Below are 22628 nucleotides of genomic sequence, written 5' to 3' on the forward strand. Positions count from 1 at the left end.
TTTATTTTAGGAATGGAAATGTTTTTCAGCATTTTACTGTTAGTAGGGATTGCATGCATCGTGTAATACAGTTATGTATGTAGGTGTGCTGCACTTTCTGACGCAGAATTTGTTTACTGTTCATTACTTTGCACTGTTTACTTTGTCACCATTCAGATGACCTAGGTTTCTGCTGCTCTCCCAATAGTTTGTTTGCAATGGAAATAAAATATCAGGTTAGGTAGATTATGGGGAGGGGGCTGCGGGGGTGGGGACACAGAACGGCATAGGAAGTGATGAGTAACGAAAGAGACTCTTGTATTGATGGACGCAGAAATAAACAGAAATTGGAAGTGTTGTGGAAATCAAATGGTAATGAATTGTTTTATTGTTCCTGATGTCACTGTTGTTAATACATTATTATTATTATTATAGTTAATTACATACATTAATTGTTACATTTTTTAAATTATTCTTGTTGAAAGTGAATGGCATTTGAGCCTCTTAGTGTACACTTAACATATTAACAGAAAGGCAGAATCAGTCACTGATTTTATTACATAGTTATAATGTATTTCGATGGTTAGAGGATAATTTTCTTGCCAGCAACAAGCGAAGTCATTGTGATGTTTTTGATCTACTTCCAAGTTTGTCTGCACTGAAAATGTTATCCATATTTTTGCAAAAATATTACTTGTTGCTGTCAAAGTACACAGAAATCAACACTGTTTATCATTCCCCAAGATGAAATAATGCTACCAAGAGCTGTTCCAAGTTGGTCAAAGGTAATGAGATAGAATTTCCAAGGAGGCGTAACAAATAAGGTGATGCCTCTGACTAAAGCAAAAATGGCAGACAGAAGTTCAAATGCGGACAGCAGCCACTCTCTGAGATTTTATCTCTTTGATGCAGATGAACAAATGCACACAATAACTGTCAGGATACAATGACTATAAATAAACAGTAGATAGGCACAAATTTAATCTGCGTTACAAACCAAATTGGCACTTCATGGTGTCTATTATAATGAATTTAGTGGGGAAATTGTGTAAGGTCAACTAATTAACATTTAAACTATATTTTGTCCTTCATATTTATCCTTGTAAACTTGAGGAAAGGCCTACAAATTCTATAATCTGGGTCACCCTTGATCCTTCTGTGTGACACGTGCTGGAGCTGCCACTGCTCACTTAGTTTTTACAGTATTCACTGCATGGGTATCGTTTTCCTGTAGCTGAATGAGAAGACTTGACAAACTACGACTATCAGTGGATCTTCAAGGTTACTATTCATGATCTCTGTTGTTGATAGCATGTACAGGCCAACTTAACAATTCACTTTGTAGGTTTGTTCTAGCATCTTCAGTAGTTCATTTGGGTTGCCCGCAGAGAACTCCAAGTTGTCTGGATCTCTCTGATGGTTTAATTTCTTTTCTGTAATTGTAATCTTTGTGTTCGCCATTTGCCTAAACGTGCTGCTTATGAAGATTGTATCATTGTCATAGACATATTCTGTGTCAACTGAAACTTTCATTGCTACCTGTTGGTTTTGAGCCATGATGTAAGATTATAGTGAAGGTGAAATCACGCATTCAACATTTTTTTTTTTTTTTTTTTTTTTTTTTTTTTTTTTTTAAATGGATGCAATAGACTATTGTAGATTTGTTTTCATCTTGCAAGAAAATTTGTGGAGAATTTATTAAATATGGGGGGGGGGTCTGATGGAGTGTACGGCGGTAGCTGTTTTTGAGGATGTAAACCAGTCTCTGTGCAGTTCTTAAGATGGATTTGCTTGGTTTCTGTTTAATAACTCCAGAAATTGTTGCAACATTTTCAGGAGTAGCTGCAGTTTGCTCGGGGGCCAACATTTCCCACTAGATCATCAGCCAAGCTGCCTGCCTGTCAAAATTTGCTGAAGGGCTTGCGGATGGTTTTTGTATTGGACCCTTTTGAAACATAAAATCGTATTTGAAAAGTGCACCTTGTTGCCACAGGACCATGTTTTAACCTGTAGTATTCCAGCACCAGTCAATGGAATACATGATTTCAGCCTCCGTCTTAGAAACCCTACGCTCCTCTCATGTTTCAACAGTGGAACTGATTGCTCTGAGCTGTGGCCCACTATTTATAGTGCACTACATGTTGTTGGGGTTGGGTTGTTTAGGGGGAAGAGACCAAACAGCGAGGTCATCGGTCTCATTGGATTAGGGAAGGACGGGGAAGGAAGTCGGCCGTGCCCTTTGAAAGGAACCATCCCAGCATTTGCCTGGTGCGATTTAGGGAAATCACGGAAAACCTAAATCAGGATGGTCGGACGCGGGATTGAACCGTCGTCCTTCCGAATGCGAGTCCAGTGTGCTAACCACTGCGCCACCTCGCTCGGTACTACATGTTGTGATTACAGTACCATCTGTCAGCAGTTTTTCAAACTATTCTGAAACTTCTGTATAATATTCTTACAGCCTACACGATAAACATTCTGTTTGTCTTACTTATCTATCAATCATAGTTTCCAAGATATTTAATTTTAAAATCAAAGACTACTTTGCTGAACACCCTGTACTACATTAGGTTCTACAGCTACACACATATTCCAGAAGCCACTGTACGGTGCATGGCAGAGGGTACCCTGTATCATTTCTTTTTCTGTTCCACAGTCAAACAGAGCGAGTGAAAAACAACTGCCTACATGCCTCTGTACAAGCCATAATTTCTCTCATCTTCAGGGCCCTTACAAGAAACACGTGTTGGCGATAGTAGAATCGTCCTGCAGTCAGCTTCAAATGCCAGTTATTATGTTTTCTCAATGGGTTTCCTTGGAAAGAGCATTGCCTTCAACCAGGGATTCCCATCTGAATTCCCGAAGTATCTCCGTGATACTTGCATGCTGTTTGAAACTACCGGTAACAAATCTATCAGCCTACCTCTGAATTGCTTCAACGTCTCCCTTTAATCTGACCTGGTGCAGATGCCAGACACACTAGCAGTATCTCACAAATGGGTCCCACTAAAGTCCAACATACCACACTTTCCTAAAATTTTCCTAATGAAACAAAGTCAACCACTTGCCCTCCCTATTACTGTCCTTATATGCTTGTTCCATTTCATATTGTTTGCAATATTACACATAGATATTTAATCTACTTGACTTGGGGCAAGCAGCACACTAATAATGTTGTACTCTAAAAAGACCAGTTTGTTTCTCCTACTTGTCTACATTAGATTACGTTTTTCTATATTTAGAGATAGCTGCCATTCATCACATCAACTAGAAATTTTGTCCAATTCACCTTGTAGCCTACTACAGTAACTCAACAATGTCACCTTCCTGTACATCACAGCATTATGAAGCAAATAGGTGCAGACTGCTCCTCACCCTGTCCCCCACATCATTTATGCATACGGAAAATAACAGTGGTCCTACTAAACTCCCCTCGGGCATTCATGACAATATCCTTGTCACTGATGAACACTCGCCATTGAGGACAATTTACTGGGCTCTATTACTTGAGAAGTCTTTGAGCCACACTCATATCTAGGAACACATTCCGTACACTCATACCTTTGCTAACAGTCTGCAGTGGGGCGCCGAGTCAAAAGCTTCTCAGAAATCTAGGAACATGTAATCTGTCTGTCAGCCTTCATCTATAGTTCACAAGATATCATTTCAGAAAAGGGCAGGCTGAGTTTCACACGAGCGATACTTTCAAAATACATACTGATCTGTGGACAAAAATTTTCCTGTCTCAAGGAAATTTATTACATTAAAACTGAGAATATGTTCAAGAATTCTGCAGAAAATTAATCATAAGAATATTGGTCTGTAATTTTGCAGGTAAATTCTTTTGCCCTTCTTATACACAGGTGTCACCTGCACTTTTTTCCAGTTGCTTGGGACTGTGCTGGATGAAATTAATGATAAATGCATGCTAAATAATGGGCCAATGATATATGGTACTCTTAGTAAAACTAAAGTGGGTTCCATCCGAACATGGCGATTCACTTGTTTTCAACCCCTTCGGTTCTTCCTCTACGTTAGGGATGCTTATTACTACGTCCTCCATATTATAGTCATACGAGTTCTTAAATATGAAATTTAAAACAGTAGTTTTCCTTTTGCTATCCTCTACTGCCACACCAGACTGCTCGAGTAGCTGGACAGAAGCTTAGACCAGCTTATTAGCAATTTTACATAGGAGCAGAATTTTCTCAGGTTTTCAGAAAGATTGTTTGCTAAGGTATGACAGTGGCAGTTGTACACTTTGCAATCAATCTTTTCACAAATGCACATTCTGAATTAACTTTAGCCTATAGTCGTTTGCATCTTCTTTTTTGAACCAGAGCGCAACAGCCTTTGCTTCCTCAGCATTTTCTGAATTCCACTGTTAAACCACAATGGCTCTTTTCTGCCCTTAATCCACTTAGTTGGCATATACTTCTCCAAAGCACGATTTACAATCTGTTTAAACTCTCTTAGTCCATCATACTCTAATTAAATGATGTCAATTCACTGTACAAGTGATTTGATAGCAACTGCTTATCTGCTCTTTCTAGCAGAAATACTCTCCTTGCCTTCTTGATTGTTTTATTACCTTTAGTGACCAGAGTCACTACGATGACATCATCATCATCACTATTATCTGTCTCTGTACTGACAAGACTGTCTGTCTGTCTGTCTGTCTGTAACCCTGCAATGAATCCACAGATGTCCTAGTCCATACCAGCAGGTTAGAGTCCCCGCCAACTAGTATTGCATGATCTGGGTACTTCTGCACTACTGACTGTAGACTTACTTTCTTTGAATGACTAAAAAAAGTCACAGCAGAATCAGATGGCTGGTAAAAACATCTAACAATGAACAAGATTTCATCGAGCGAGAAGGTGCAGTGGTTAGCACACTGGACTCGCATTTGGGAGGACGACGGTTCAAACCCGCGTCCGGCCATCCCAATTTAGGTTTTCAGTGATTTCCCTAAATCGCTTCACGCAAATGCCAGGATGGTTCCTTTGAAAGGTCAATGCCAACTTCCTTCCACGTCCTTCCCTAATCCAATGGGACCAATGACCTCGCGGTTTGGTCCCTTCCCCAAAACCAACCAATGAACTGGATCTCACCTACACCTATGTCACATTCAAATTCTGCCCAATTGAGAGAATATTTTTGTCAGTTGCAATGAACACTATCCCTCTTATGGTATCTAATCTGTTTTTTTCCAATATATATTCCATGAATTGCTAAAAATCTCAGAGCTCTCCACTTCACGTTTCAACCAGCTCTTAGTCTCAATAGTAATCTGAGCGTGAAGGAACTATGGGTACAATAACTTTTTCGTGTGATTTCTGAGACAAGTTTCTGTTTTTTTTACGTTCATTTTTCAGCATTTTCTGATTTAAAAGTATTTTTATATTTTTTGGTTGATAAATTGTAGGTTTAATAAGCTACTTAAGTTATGCTCTGTGCAAAATTCTACCAGATAGTTTCCCCTTTTATTCCTTAAGCTGGTAATTCAACTGTGCTATACCAGTTAACTTAAACCGTTGGTACAATTATTCGTTCAATAGTGGGATTTTTGTTTCGTGATGATATCTGCCAATTCAATTTGGCCATATAGGTCAAGCAAACTCTTCACTATCACCTTTTGTCATGATTTTGATATTAAATTTCCATGCTTATTGTGATTCTCTACTCTGTACATCCTCTTCAAAAACTTCCAATCTCCCACAACTGTTCTGTTAGTTACATTACTAATTATGAAGCGGAACGATTTCAAAATTGGCAATTTGCCTTTTTCTTGGGCATTTTTCTTGTTGCAGTCTTCAGTCCAAAGACTGGTTTGATGCAGCTCTCCATGCTACTCTGTACTGCGCAAGCTTCCTCATCTCTGAATAACTACTGCACCCTACATCTTTCTGAATCTGTTTAGTGTATTCATTGTTCGATCTCCCTCTACGATTTTCACCCTCCGCGCTTCCCTCCAATACTAAATTAATGGTCCCTGGATGCCTCAGCAGAACATGTCCCTCCAACCGATCCCTTCTTCTAGTCAAGTTGTGCCACAAACTCTTCTTCTCCCCAGTCTTATTCAGTACCTCCTCATTAGTTATGTGATCTACCCATCTAATCTTCAGCATTCTTCTGTAGCACCACATTTCGAAAGCATCTATTCTCTTCTTGTCTAAACTATTTATCGTCCATGTTTCACTTCCATACAAATACTTTCATAAAAGACTTCCTGACATTTAAATCTACGCGATGTTAACAAATTTTTCTTCTTCAGAAACGCTTTCCTTGCCATTGCCAGTCTACATTTTATATCCTCTCTACTTCGACCATCGTCAGTTATTTTGCTACCCAAATAGCAAAACTCAACTACTACTTTAAGTGTCTCATTTCTTAATCTAATTCTCTCAGCATCACCTGATTTAATTTGACTACATTCCACTATCCTTGTTTTGCTTTTGTTGATGCTTATCTTGTATCCTCCTTTTAAGACACTGACCATTCCATTCAACTGCTCTTGCTGCTCTTTTGCTGTTTCTGGCAGAATTATAATGTCGTCGGCAAACCTCACGGATTTTATTTCTTCTCCATGGATTTTAATTCCTACTACAAATTTTTCTTTTTTTTTCCTTTACTGCTTGCTCAACATACAGTTTGAATAGCATCGGGGATAGGCTACAACCCTGTCTCAACCACTGCTTCCCTTGCATACCCCTCGACTCTTATACCTGCCATTTGGTTTCTGTACAAATTGTAAATGGCCTTTTGCTCCCTGTATTTGACCCCTGCCACCTTCAGCAATTTGAAAGAGAGTATTCCAGTCAGAGACAGCAAAGGACTTGGAAGAGCAGTTGAACGGAATGGACAGTGTCTTGAAAGGAGGATATAAGATGAACATCAACAAAAGCAAAACTAGGATAATGGAATGTAGTCAAATTAAATCGGGTGATGCTGAGGGGATTAGATTAGGAAATGAGACACTTAAAGTAGTAAAAGAGTTTTGCTATTTAGGGAGTAAAATAACTGATGCTGGTCCAAGTAGATAGGATACAAAATGTAGACTGGCAATGGCAACGAAATCGTTTCTGAAGAAGAGAAATTTGTTAACATCGAGTATAGATTTAAGTGTCAGGAAGTCGTTTCTGAAAGTATTTGTATGGAATGTAGCCATGTATGGAAGTGAAACATGGACGATAACCAGTTTGGACAAGAAGAGAATAGAAGCTTTCGAAATGTGGTGCTACAGAAGAATGCTGAAGATAAGGTGGGTAGATCACGTAACTAATGAGGAGGTATTGAATAGGATTGGGGAGAAGAGAAGTTTGTGGCACAACTTGACTAGAAGAAGGGATCGGTTGGTAGGACATGTTTTGAGGCATCAAGGGATCACAAATTTAGCATTGAAGGGCAGCGTGGAGGGTAAAAATCGTAGAGGGAGACCAAGAGATCAATACACTAAGCAGATTCAGAAGGATGTAGGCTGCAGTAGGTACTGGGAGATGATGAAGCTTGGACAGGATAGAGTAGCATGGAGAGCTGCATCAAACCAGTCTCAGGACTGAAGACCACAACAACAACAACATTCCAGTCACCATTGTCAAAAGCTTTCCCTAAGTCAACAAATGCCATAAACGTAGGTTTGCCTTTCCTTAATCTATCTTCTAGGATAAGTCTTAGGGCCAGTATTGCCACAAGTGTTTCTACATTTTCACGGAATTCAAACTGATCTTCCCTTGAGGTTGGCTTCTACCAGTTTTTCCATTCCTCTGTAAAGAATTCGTGTTAGTATTTTGCAGCCCTGACTTATTAAACTGCTTTCTTTAGGATTGGAATAATTATATTCTTCTTGAAGTCTGAGGGTATGTCGCCTGTCTCATACATCTTGCTCACCAGGCGACAGAGCTTTGTCATGACTGGCTCACCCAAGGCTATCAGCAGTTCTAATGGAATGTTGTCTATTCCCGGGTCCTTGTTTGGACTTAGGTCTTTCAGTACTCTGTCAAACTCTTCACTCAGTATCATATCTCCCACTTCATCTTCATTTACGTCCTCTTACATTTCCATAATATTTCCCTCAAATACGTCACCCCCCCTCGTGAACCATGGATCTTGCCGTTGGTGGGGAGGCTTGCGTGCCTCAACGATACAGATAGCCGTACCGTAGGTGCAACCACAACGGAGGGGTATGTGTTGAGAGGCCAGACCAACGTGTGGTTCCTGAAGAGGGGCAGCAGCCTTTTCAGTAGTTGCAGGGGCAACAGTCTGGATGATTGACTGATCTGGCCTTGTAACACTAACCAAAACGGCCTTGCTGTTCTGGTACTGCGAACTGCTGAAAGCAAGGGGAAACTACAGCCGTAATTTTTCCTGAGGGCATGCAGCTTTACTGTATGATTAAATGATGATGGCGTCCTCTTGGGTAAAATGTTCCGGAGGTAAAATAGTCCCCCATTCGGATCTCCGGGCGGGGACTACTCAAGAGGACGTCGTTATCCGGAGAAAGAAAACTGGCAATCTACGGATCGGAGCGTGGAATGTCAGATCCCTCAATTGAGCAGGTACGTTAGAAAATTTAAAAAGGGAACTGGATAGGTTAAAGTTAGATATAGTGGAAATTAGTGAAGTTCGGTGGCAGGAGGAACAAGACTATTGGTCAGGCGAAAACAGGGTTACAAATACAAAATCAAATTGGGGTAATGCAGGAGTAGGTTTAATAATGAATAAAAAAGTAGGAGTACGGGTAAGCTGCTACAAACAGCATAGTGAACACATTATTGTGGCCAAGATAGACACGAAGCCCACGCCTACTACAGTAGTACAAGTTTATATGCCAGCTAGCTCTGCAGATGACGAGGAAACTGATGAAATGTATGATGAGATAAAAGAAATTACTCAGGTAGTGAAGGGAGAAGAAAATTTAATAGTCATGGGTGACTGGAATTTGGTAGTAGGAAAAGGAAGAGAAGGAAGCATAGTAGGTGAATACGGATTGGGGCTAAGAAATGGAAGAGGAAGCTGCATGGTAGAATTTTGCACAGAGGATAACTTAATCATAGCTAATACTTGGTTCAAGAATCATGAAAGAAGGTTGTATACATCGAAGAACCCTGGAGATACTAAAAGGTATCAGATATATTATATAATGGTAAGACAGAGATTTAGGAACCAGGTTTTAAATTGTAAGACATTTCCCGGGGCATATGTAGACTCTGACCACAATATGTTGGTTATGAACTGTAGATTAAAACTGAAGAAACTGCAAGAAGATGGGAATTTAAGGAGATGGGGCCTGGATAAACTGAAAGAATCAGAGGTTGTACAGAGTTTCAGGGAGAACATAAGGGAACAATTGACAGGAACTGTGGAAAGAAATACAGTAGAAGAATGGGTAGCTTTGAGGGATGAAATAGTGAAGGTAGCAGAGGATCAAATAGGTAAAAAGACGAAGGCTAGTAGAAACCCTTGGGTAACAGAAGAAATATGGAATTTAATTGATGAAAGGAGGAAATATAAAAATGCAGTAAAGGAAGCAGGCAAAAAGGAATACAAACGTCTCAAAAATGAGATCGACAGGAAGTGCAAAATGGCTAAGCAGGGATGGCTAGAGCACAAATGTAAGGATGTAGAGGCTTATCTCACTAGGGGTAAGATAGATACTGCCTACAGGAAAATTAAAGAGACCTTTGGAGAAAAGAGAACCACTTGTGTGAATATCAAGAGCTCAGATGGAAACCCAGTTCTAAGCAAAGAAGGGAAAGCAGAAAGGTGGGAGGAGTATATAGAGGTTCTATACAAGGGCGATGTTCTCAAGGACAATATTATGGAAATGGAAGAGGATGTAGATGAAGATGAAATGGGAGATATGATACTGCGTGAAGAGTTTGACAGAGCACTGAAAGACCTGAGTCGAAACAAGGCCCCTGGAGTAGACAACATTCCATTGGAACTACTGACAGCCTTGGGAGAGCCAGTCCTGACAAAACTCTACCATCTGGTGAGCAAGATGTATGAGACATGCGAAATACCCTCAGACTTCAAGAACGACATAATAATTCCAATCCCAAAGAAAGCAGGTGTTGACAGATGTGAAAATTACCAATCTATCTGTTTAATAAGTCACACCTGCAAAATACTAACACGGATTCTTTACAGACAAATGGAAAAACTGGTAGAAGCCGACCTCGGGGAAGATCAGTTTGGATTCCGTAGAAATGTTGGAACACGTGAGGCAATACTGACCCTACGACTTATCTTAGAAGAAATATTAAGGAAAGGCAAACCTACGTTTCTAGCATTTGTAGACTTAGAGAAAGCTTTTGACCATGCTGATTGGAATACTCTCTTTCAAATTCTGAAGGTGCCAGGGGTAAAATACAGGGAGCGAAAGGCTATTTACAATTTGTACAGAAAGCAGATGGCAGTTATAAGAGTCGAGAGGCATGAAAGGGAAGCAGTGGTTGGAAGGGAGTGAGACAGGGTTGTAGCCTATCCCCGATGCTATTCGATCTGTATATTGAGCAAGCAATAAAGGAAACAAAAGAAAAGTTCGGAGTAGGTATTAAAATCCATGGAGAAGAAATAAAAACTTTAAGGTTCGCCGATGACATTGTAATTCTGTCAGAGACAGCAAAGGACTTGGAAGAGCAGTTGAACGGAATGGACAGTGTCCTGAAAGGAGGGTGCAAGATGAACATCAACAAAAGCAAAACAAGGATAATGGAATGTAGTCGAATTAAGTCGTGTGATGCTGAGGAAATTAGATTAGGAAATGAGACACTTAAAGCAGTAAAGGAGTTTTGCTACAAAATAACTTATGATGGTCGAAGTAGAGAGGATATAAAATGTAGACTGGCAATGGCAAGGAAAGCGTTTCTGAAGAAGAAAAATTTGTTAACATCGAGTATAGATTTAAATGTCAGGAAGTCGCTTCTGAAAGTATTTGTATGGAGTGTAGCCATGTATGAAAGTGAAACGTGGACGATAAATAGTTTAGACATGAAGAGAATAGAAGCTTCCGAAATGTGGTGCTACAGAAGAATGCTGAGGATTAGATGGGTAGATCACATACCTAATGAGGAGGTATTGAATAGAATTGGGGAGAAGATGAGCTTGTGGCACAACTTGACCAGAAGAAGGGATCGGTTGGTAGGACATGTTCTGAGATATCGAGGGATCAGCAATTTAGTATTGGAGGGCAATGTGGAGGGTAAAAATCGTAGAGGGAGACCAAGAGATGAATACACTAAGCAGATTCAGAAGGATGTAGGCTGCAGTAGGTACTGGGAGATGAAGAAGCTTGCACAGGATAGAGTAGGATGGAGAGCTGCATCAAACCAGTCTCAGGACTGAAGACCACAACAACAACAACATCAACCTTGCTTGCACAGACCCTCTATATACTCCTTCCACCTTTTTGCCTTCTCCTCTTTGCTTAGAAATGGTTTTCCTTCCGAGTTCTTGATATTCATGCAATGGTTCTCTTCTCTCCAAAGGTCTCTTCAATTTTCCTGTAGGCAGTATCTATCTTATCACTAGTGAGATATGGCTCCCCATCCTTATATTTGTCCTGTAGCCACCCCTGCTTAGCTGTTTTGCGCTTCCTGTTGATCTTATTTTTGAGACGATTGTATTCCTTCTTTTCTGTTTCATTCACAGCATTTTTATATTTTCTCCTTTCATCAATTAAAGTCAATATCTCTTCTGTTACCCAAGGATTTGTATTAGCCCTCGTTTTTCTTACCTACTTGATCCTCTGCTGCCTTCACTATTTCATCTCTCAAAGGTGCCCATTCTTCTTCTACTGTATTTCTTTCCCCCATTCTTGTTAACCATTGCCTAATGCTCTCTCTGAAACCTCTTGTTCTTTCAGCTTATACAGGTCCCATTTCCTTAAATTCCCACTTTTTTTGCAGCTTCTTCAGTTTTAATCTACAGTTCATAACCAACTGACTGTAGTCAGAGTCCACATCTGCCCCTGGAAATGCCTTACAATTTAGAAGCTGGTTCCAAAATATCTGCCTTACCATTACATAATCTATCTGAAACCTTCCAGTATCTCCAAGCCTCTTCCACATATACAACATTCTTTCATGATTCTTAAACCAGGAATTATCTATGATTAAGTTATGCTCTGTGCAAAATTCTACCAGATAGCTTCCCCTTTCATTCCTTACCCCCCATTTCATGTTCACGTGCTACTTTTTCTCCTCTCTCTTTTCCTACTATCGAATTCCAGTCCCCCATGACTATTAAAATTCCGTCTCCCTCCACTATCTGAATAATTTCTTTTATCTCATCATACATTTCTACAATCACTTCATTAACTGCAGACCTAGTTTGCATATAAACTTTTACTACCTTGGCAGGTGTGGGCTTAGTGTCTATCTTTGCTACAATAATGTGTTCGCTATGCTGTTTGTAGTAGCTTACCCGTGCTCCTATTTTTTTTTTTATTTTTTTTAAATTCATTGTTAAAACTAGTCCTGGAACTTCACTAATTTCCAAAATATCTAGCTTTAACCTATCCATTTCCCTTTTTAAATTTTCTAACCCACCTGCGTGATTAAGGGATCTGACATTCTATGCTCTGATCATAGAAAATCAGTTTTCTTTTTTTATTCATATTATCCTAGCTTCAAGTGTCACAGGTTTGACAGAAAATGAGGAACCACAAGAAAAAGGTCACTGTGTAGCCTGGATTATAGAGAGGAAGTCCAACACCCAAGTGAACCTTCTGGATACAGCTTGTTTGGAAATCAAAGTCCCAACCAACTATCCAGGCTTCACATGTGCCATGTATGGAAACATGGTAGTGTCCTCCATAAACAGGGAGAGGGAGATACCAACACTGACAAAGTACAGCAACTGATCAAAAGGAATCCAACAAAATAAGCATGTTTCACAGCCACAGGTTTGGAAATGCCACAGTCAACAGGGATGGTACAAGCCGCTGGCATTGACCAGTGACAAAAGGAAACATGTGATACACTGCATGAACAGCATGGCTACTAAACGCGATAACAGTGGTTATTTTTGCAACCAGGCTAAGTTATGGATCAATCTGTTACCACAACACAACATAAGAATTTTTTACTTTCACATTTGCTGGTTTTTGCCAACTCGCAACCAAACTGTCACCTTCCAACCTAACCTTGACCTCAGGAAAAGCTACAGATCTCAATCTGTCACCACAACCAAGCATTTTTTTTTCTTTCACATTGGTTGAATAAACGCACCAAAAAATGTTGTCACAGCTGCCACTTATATTACATCACTCGTCAAAGAAAACAACTCATATCAAATATATCGGGTCGACAGAAGCGTCCGATCCCATGCATCTACTTTGACCCGTGACGTAAGGGTGTTGTCGTGTGTGACATAATGACAGCGCGGAGTTAGGTTTGTGAGTGTGGCGTGTTTGTAGATGTCGTCGTGTTGTGCTCTCTGGTGGTATGTTCAGGGTTTTCGTTTGTGTGGTGTAATGGGCTCAGGTTGCTTTTGCTTATTATCCAGAACTGTTAGTGTCGGCTGTGTTTGTAGTGTAATTCATTTCAGTGAGTTAACGAATTTGTGTGAAGGTTAATTTAGTATTGTTCGCTATACATCGTGTGGTAATTTTAGTAAAATTAATATGTTGTTGTTTATGTTCACAAATCGATATGACAGATAAAATTAACAGTGCACAGGTCAAGGGAAGTGTTCGATCCCAATGTGTGGCTGTGTATGTTGATATTGGTATCAAGAGATGTTTTTGAGCTATATAGGCCAAGGGAAGTGTTTGATCCTAATTTATGGGATCGGGAGCTGCTGTTGAGCTATATAGGTCAAGGGAAGTGCCCGATTCCACATGATATTGTGTTTAGTGGTATTTGTGGAGTTTTGTGATGTTGGTTTTTTTCGTCATTTTGTGTGGTTTGTATGGGGGTGGGTGTCTAAATTTGTTTATATTTAGTTTGCCCCCACCCAAAAACACCCCATTTCCCGCGCTTGTCCCATTAGTGTCATTAGGCTTTTTGTGGAAAGTGTGTGTGTTTGTTTTTCGATGTATTTTCGTCCTCATAATGTGTACGTACCAACTTTATATGCGCCATATTGGAAACATGGTTTATGGTCGTTTCCGCCATATTTGTGAGGTCATGGGTCAAAGCAGACGGGCGGGATCGGACACTTCCGTATTTCCAATATATCTCTTGGCTGATCAACAATACTCATGTTTTCGTTAAGAGATTATGCCTATGTGGTATACCTGCTTCGAGCACAAAACCCATTGCGCAAACACTGCCAAAAGTTTGCAGTGGATATGCTAAATAAGATTAATGACTTTTGAGATTGTTTCTTTGATGAGTCAACTTTTTATGTATGTCATAATGTTCATATTCGTGATCACAGTGTTACTTGTGAAATGTAAAGTGACAGTCCAAAGGTGAATATGTGTTGTGGACTTAAGCACAATAGTGTAACTGATTCATTCTTTCTCAAAAAGTCTACCGTAAATAATGATATTTATTTGGACATGTTACAGAGAGATTGCTGAGCCACAATTGGAACACCTACAACATGACACATTCCAGCTGGATGGGGCACATCCCCACTCGTTCATTAGTATCTGTCAATTTCTGGATTGAATGAATAAGATGGTAAGATTCAGTGTCTGCTACAATTACCTGACTTCACACCACAATAATTCTTTCTATGGGATTTTGTAAAAGATCAATTGCACTAAACCGATATACTAGGAATACTTGAAGAAAATTCACAATGCACTTGAGCACATCACTATAGAGTCGCTGGAGTGTACATGAAGAGAAATTGGATACCACCATTGCTAATGCCACAAGAGTGCACACACTGATGTGTATGAATGAGGGTGGGAAAAAACTGAATTATCTTTTCGTATGACAGCAGCTTCAACAGAATTACAAGAAATCAACCAGGAAAAACAGACAGTTGAAAACTGAGAACACGTGAACAGATAAAATTACCTTGGAGAATAATTCTTACACGAGACTGAGCAGCCACAGTTTGTGTGTGGTGGTAAAAAGGAACTAATAACAATTTGTTCAACGACACTTGTTGCATGGGTTCTGAGGCCATCCTCAGATCTTACAGGCAGATGGCGGAGATGGTGAATATTGCTGGCATCAAGCAGGGTGCAAGCGGAGCTCATAATTTTCAGGCTCATTCCCAGAGTTGACTGGGGTCCTCTGGTTTGGAGCCTACTGGAGGGTCTCAACCAAAGACTCCATTGTATCTGTGACGGTCTTGGCTGCAAATTTCTCTATCTGTGTTACCGGGTGGGGATTTGTAGGCCTCCTCTTTACAGGTGAGGGGTGCACTACACAAAGGAAGCAGCTACTCAGGTAGTAGAGTATTTGTGGAGTGCACATGGAGGTTTTTTGGGGTAGGCGGTAGTTAAAGGTACTCTTATGAATACTTGCCAGTTGATATGCATGTACAGAAATCAGACTGCATTCAGTTTAAAGACAGTTCAACCGTATATATTTTATCGGGATATTGTCAAATATTCGTAACAAAGTTACCAAATTTATTGCCCTCCAGAAAAGTTCACCATCTCAGATTATTCTTGGAACTGAGAGCTGCCTAAAGCCCAAAGTAAAAGCTCTGAGACTTTCATCAAGTCTTGGAATATTTACTGACAGAGAGATCAGACACCATAGGTGGGTGAGTGTTCATTGCAGTTGACAAAAACATCGTCTCTACTGAGGCTGAAATTGAGTTCCATAGTGAAGTTAACTGGTCATGCATAAGACATCTAGGAGAAACCAAGTTAGTTGTTGGATGCTTTTACCAACCACCCAACTCCGCTGTGACACTTGTAGAGTCATTCAAAGAAAGTCTATGGTCAGTTGTGCATAAATATCAAGATCATGCAATACTAGTTGGTAGTGACTTCAAGCTACGGCATGTATGGATTCACTGCGGGGGGTACAGACAGTCTTGTGAAGTATGTTTGAATATGTTTTCCGAAAACTGTACTGAGCAGCTAGTTTGGCTGCCTACACAGAACCGAAGTATCTTGGGCCTTGTAGCTACAAACAGTGCAGGTCTTATCAGTGGCATCACTACAGATAAGGGAATCAGTGATCATGATATCATAATGAATATGGTTACGAAAGTTAACAAATCAGTCAAGAGGGCTAGGGGAGTGTTTCTGTTAGAAAGAGCAGATAAGCAATCTCATTTACACAATGAAATGCAATCATTTATTTCCAGAATGATGACCATAGAGGAATTATGCAGAGTTTATGCAGGTTGTAAATTGTGGTCCGGAGAGTTAAGTGCCTAGTGAGGGGATTAAGACCCACAGTAGTTTAATAAGGCAATTTGGAAAATGCTGAGGAAGCAAAGGCTGTTGCACTCTCGGTTCAAATAGAGGACATGCAAACATAGACAGGCAAAGATTAGTAGAGATTTGTCCATCTGTGAAAAAGATCTATGTGCGAAGCCTACAACAGTTAGTACCATCATTTCTTGATACAGATCTGGCGGAGGACCCGAAAAAATTCTGGTCCTATGTAAAATCTTTAAAGGGGTCTACGGCTTCCATCCAGTCAGTCAACCAGTCTGGTTTTGCCAGTAGAAGATAGCAAAAGGAAGGCAGAAGTTTTAAATTCCAGGGTTAAGAAATTGTTCACGCTCGAGAATCTTACAAACATACCATCGTTTGACCAATGCACAGAGTCTCACACAGGTGATACAGTACATCTACATCTCATCTACATCGATACTCTGCGAATCACCTTTAAGTGCCTCGCAGAGGGTTCATCAAACCACCTTCACAATTTTCTATTATTCCAATCGCGTATAGTGTGCGGAAAGAATGAACACCTGTATTTTACCGTACGAGCTCCGATTTCCCTTATTTTATCTTGGTGATCGTTCCTCCCTATATAAGTCGGTGTCAACAAAATATTTTCGCATTCGGAGGAGAAAGTTGGAGATTGGAATTTTGTGAGAATTCCATCGCAACGAAAAACGCCTTTCTTTTAATGATGTCCAGCCCAAAACCTGTATCATTTCTGTGACACTCTCTCCCATATTTCACGACAATACAAAATGTGCTGCCTTTCTTTAAACATTTTCGATGTACTCCATCAGTCCTATCTGGTAAGGATCCCACACCGTGCAGCAGTATTCGAAAAGAGGACGAACACGTGTAATGTAGGCAGTCTCCTTAGTAGGTCCGTTACAGTAATAAGAAACCCTGGCGTAGAGACAATAGAAAGAGTCGAAAACAAATAAGTCACCAGGTCCTGATGTACAAAGAGTACTCTGCGTCAATGGCCCCCTACTAAGTTTGCATTTATCACGAATCTCTTGACCAGCGCAAAGTGCAAAGTGACTGGAATAAAGGTCAGGGACTCCTGTACATAAGAAAGGTAAAAGAATGGACCCGCAAAATAACTGACCAATATCCTTAACATCTGCCTGCTGCAGAATTCTGAAGCATACTCCAAGTTTGAATATGATAAATTTCCTAGAGACTGAAAAGCTATGTCCATGAATCAGCATGGCTTGTGCGAAACCCAGCTTGCTCTTTTTTCACGTGATATACTGATGGATGAAAGGCAACAGGCAGATTCTAAATTTCTAGATTTCTGAAAAGCATTTGACATGGAACCCCATTGCAGACAGTTAACGAAGGTACATGCATACAGAATAGGCTCCCTGGGATGTGACTCGCTTAACGACTTCTTAACCAATAGAACCCAGTATGTTGTCCTCGACAACGAGTTTTCATCAGAGATAAGGGTATTGTCAGGAGTGCCACAGACAAGGGTGATAGCACTGTTGTTGTTCTCTCTATACATAAATGATCTGGTGGACGGGGTGGGCAGCAATCTGCGAGTTCGCTGATGAAGCCATGGTATATGTTGAAGTAGAGTGACTGTAGGAAGATACAAGAGGACTTAAGACAAAAGTTGCATTGGCGTGACGAATGGTGGCTGGCTCTTAATGTAGAAAAATGTTAGTTAATGTGGATGGGCAGTTAAAAGAACATTCGGATACAGCATTAGTAGTGTCCTGATTAACACAGTCACATTGTTTAAATATCTGGGCATAACACTGCAAAGTGAAATGAAATGGAATGAGCATGTGAGGATTGTGGCAGGGAAGGGGAATGGATGACTCCGATTCATTGGAAGAATTTTAGGAGAGAGTGGTTCATCTGTAAAGGAAACCGCATATAGGACGCTAGTGTGTCCAATTCTCGAGTGTTTGGGATGCATCATGTCGGACTGAAAGAAGACATCAAACCAATACAGAAGCAAGCTGCTAGATTTGTTACTGGCAGGTTTGATCAGCACTCAAGTGTTACGGGTACAGTTCGAGAGCTCAAGTGGGAATCCCTGGAGGGAAGAAGACATTCATTTAGAAGAACACTACTGAGAAAATTTAGAGAACCAGCATTTGAAGCTGACTGCAGAACGATCCTACTGCCGTCAACATACATTTTGCTTTGGGACCACGCAGATAAGGTACAAGAAATTGGGGCTCATATGGAGGTATATAAACAGTTGTTTTTGTCTCGCTCCATTTGCTAGTGGAACAGGAAATGGAACAACTAGTTGTTGTGCCACACAGTGTACAGTGGTTTGCAGAATATGTACGCAGAGATAGAATGTTATTTTTCCAATACTATACCATACTCATCTATTGTATTACTGTTATTTGTAGAAGATGGTGTGTTGGAATGACTAACTCAGATCTCTATATATCTGGAGGCGAGGGAGGGGGAACAACTCCCTTGTAAATTGTCAGCATGTAGACCTGTGGCGCAAATGTAGACTCACTCATTCCACATCATTACGAACTACTGTGCAAATCATCCACGGAACATGAAACTAACTTCAGGACATTAGCATGACAGTATCGCCCCCGCCCCTCAAAAATCTCGATCTTGGTGGCAGACCAATCTCAAGCACACCAATAAGTCTACATTAAACTGGAAGATGACGATCTTATTATGATTTACTGAAGTCAATAAATGGGAATCTGAAAGAAAGATGGTGGTAACATAACCAACCATTCCACAGCATAGAAAATCATTTCAGTTCCATATTTCATGCAATTTCCTAGTAAGTAATAAAACTGCAGACAAACTTGTAAAATTCAATACACTTTCTGGTGTGTGCTTTGGTGCATGTTACTGATATGCATATAAATTGCACCTCAAAGATGAAAAATGTAGGGAGGGGGGGGGGGGCGGAAGTAGGCCTAAGTAACAATCACTCTCCTTCCGCCCACCGAACACAAAATCAGTAGAATTTTGAATGTAATTTTTAGCTGCATTTGTCGGGCATTCAATTCATTTCGGCAGTTCATACTGTGGGTCCTACACTACCTGTGCAACTCTTTTTACGACATGGTCTCTACCCATCAAAAATCTCCGCTTATATTTACTTGCTTCTGATAAACGTAAGTTACTATGAAAATACTGGGGACAAAAATATACGGCAACAAAAAATATTCTCATAACCTATGTGAGGGAAATCACTTTACCAATCTTTACAGTCACAAGTTCCTGGGCAGGGATTACTACACTGCTAAAACGGAAAGTCTCAGTACTTGAAACTTTGCTTACTTATTTAGATACAGTAATAAGAAATTTGCTAAATTTCTTAGTGATACCAAGGCAACACCCAAATAATATATCGTCATATTAACAGACAGCATTACAACAAGATAGTTGGCAATTTGTACTGAATAAAATTTGAGACAGAGCACCTATACATTTCAAAATCAGAGTGATCACTGCTGCTTTACAGCAAATTACACCGAAGTCATTTGGGAGATTTCATGTTAATTTTAAAGAGTGATCCACTGCTATAACACAGATTAGTGTAACTTTCTGGTACAATATTAAACAAATTTAGCCTCACTAACAAACACGTTATGTAATTTGTCAGAGCGGTTAATTTTCGTAATAACATTGCTGGGTAAGAACTTGACACCAGCATTCCTGCCGCATAATATCAAACACCCGGTGTACTTTGCATCATAAACATCGAAGCAATAGTATTCGCATAGAATATAAACAGGAGTACGTCCTATTCCTTCTCTTGTAATCCAAAGTCTACTCTCACAAATAATAATTAATGCGATATTCTAGTCGGTTGCACATTCCTATATATATATAAGTAACTTACCCACTGCTCTTATATTATTGTTATGAATAACATAGTTATAAAACAGGCTTTTCTAAATGAGATATCAAAGAGCTATTTAACTTTAACTGACACATTTATCTAAAAGAACTCGAATAAATGGCCAAAACTGACTTGAGGACACAAAGTCTAAACAAGATTCTATCACACACATGAAATACCTATTACAAGTCACCTTCGTCATCAAATTCAAACGGCTTGTACAGCAAAAAACTACAGACTAAATTACGGATAAAGACATGACCAGTTAAGCATACCCACCTAATTCATACACAGCATCTCTGTCCAAATTTGCAGCTTCTTTTGGATCAAACAAGAAGGATGCTCGCTTTTTCTCGTGGACGAGTAATGATGTTTGAGGAAGCGTTAGCTTTTTCAGTTGTTCTGCCAGTGATGTAGCCATGTCTCACAATTTTTCTGCTGCCAGTCAAAGTCACAACAAAATTTCACATTAACAATCACCATACACATTACACACCAAACACCACAACACAACCGCATGCGCACCAAACTAACCCAAAGCACTTCCACGAATAAGCAGACGGCATATAATGCACACTAACCAAAGATGTACACATTACATTTTTTATTTTCTTTGGCGTATGACAAATTCTATAGACACAGTCAACGTTAGCATGTGATCGTACAATACAGCCTCTCATATTACATATATAGCACATTGCAAATATCAACGACAAAGTAATATGCTGGAAATTTAAATGGAATACCTACATCACTTGTAGTGATATTATACTCAACCTCTTGCATGTTATCTGCTGCTAATTACAGAAAGAGCCATGGGCGAGATTGATTTGAATTTAAACTACTGACATGGTCCATTGATTGTAATTACTGCATAAGACCGTGTAAAGTATGTACTTAGTCTTGTATCTCCTATAGTAAGAACTTCCTTGCTGACTGACATCTCACTGTAGGAGGCTTTGCCAATGTTTCAACCAACAAGGCATTTCTGGATGTGGGTTGCATTACTCCTGTACATATGCAGAGCAAGAGATATTGAAGACTATGAAGTTAAGATATAGCTTTTTTGAGCTATTACCATAAAGAAAGCTTCCATAATCTAGTAGTGATCTTATTAGTGTTCCCAATAATATCAGTAGAAATGAGTGATGAGCACCCCAGCAAATACCAACTATAAACCTCATAAAATTAACAATTCTTAAATTTTATTTGTAATATAATCTACATGGTTAACCTATGTGAAAGGCCTGTCTAAAATGACGCCCAAAAGTTTCACAATTGGTTTTACAGGAAATTCTCTTTCACCCAACTGAATGGTATGTTCACTATATTGAATTTGTTGCTTTGTAAATTGTATAACAATAAATTTGTTTTCCCATGTTGAAAGACTATGTTCATCAGGCCATTGAATTAATGTTGCCACTGCCTGATTTAAGAAATATTCCAACGTTTGTAACCTCCTGTTTGCAGTATATATATATTTATCACCAACATTTCGGAGATTTTTCAGGAGCTGAAGTGAAGATTATGTAAAGCAAATGGCTTAATATAGCCCTTTGGGTCATCTTTCACATGTAGTTCTTGGCCCTTGTAATTTGTTATTGTATCGAATGAATATTTTATGTTTAGTCAAAAATGATTAGATGACGGACACAAAACCAGAAGGTATATGCATATCTCATCACTACTGCAGTAGAACTGATATTAATACTTTGTCACTCACTCCTGAAATATCTGCAAACAGAATTGATAGGCTTTGTTTCTTTTTATTAGCCATCTGAATTTCAGGTGACAAAATGGATAGGTTGTTTAGGTTCCTTATTCCCTTATGAAAACCAAACTGTGATTTTGGGACATGTTTTGTCCCCTCAATCAACCATTCCACTCTATTTTTAATCATATGCTCAAGTCTTTTACCGAAGAAGGAAAGGAAGACCGAGTTTCATGTCCCATTGACATTGAGGTCATTAGAGACACAGCACAAACCTGGGTTATGTCAAGGATGGGGAAGGGTATTGTCCAGGTCCTTTCAAAAGAACCATTCTAGCATGTATTTTACCCATGCAAGATGATAATGCTAATGGTCTGGACGATTTTTCGTTGCTGTGATTAGCGCTTGATTTTGTGATTGGCTATATAATTTGTGTTGTCCAATCAGGCATCAATTCTACCTTCATCCATATTTTATTATAGATGCCAAGTAAACACATTTGAGTTAAATTAGGCATAGAGCAAATCATCGAGTAGTGTATGTTATTGATCCCTGGGGGAAGAATCAGTAACATTCTTTAATTCTTTCTGCAGCCGTGAATGTTGAAACAGTTGGCATAGGAAGCAATCTGAGTAGCCATCAGAGAGAACATTGAAGGGTTAGTGCAGTGTCAGTGGACTCAGTCTATCGATAAGGCTTTTAAACAATTTTAACCCATCTGAATGTACAGAATTCCTGGTGGCTGAATTTTACATCTTAGTTTCTTG

General features: G+C 39.6%; 1 protein-coding gene across 1 annotated transcript in view; it reads right to left on the bottom strand.

The window, feature by feature from the left end:
- The window catches only part of LOC124615903 (HEAT repeat-containing protein 1), a 276744-nt gene extending 256084 nt beyond the window's left edge, over positions 1 to 20660 (bottom strand). Inside the window, exon 1 of the mRNA XM_047144079.1 lies at positions 20430 to 20660. Coding sequence (XP_047000035.1) covers positions 20430 to 20571 — 142 coding nt within the window. The 5' untranslated portion in view covers positions 20572 to 20660. The remainder of the gene's footprint in view (positions 1 to 20429) is intronic.
- Between the last annotated feature and the right edge of the window lie 1968 nt (positions 20661 to 22628).

This window comes from Schistocerca americana, chromosome 5 (genome assembly GCF_021461395.2).
Source record: "Schistocerca americana isolate TAMUIC-IGC-003095 chromosome 5, iqSchAmer2.1, whole genome shotgun sequence".
Taxonomy (NCBI): Eukaryota; Metazoa; Arthropoda; class Insecta; order Orthoptera; family Acrididae; genus Schistocerca; species Schistocerca americana.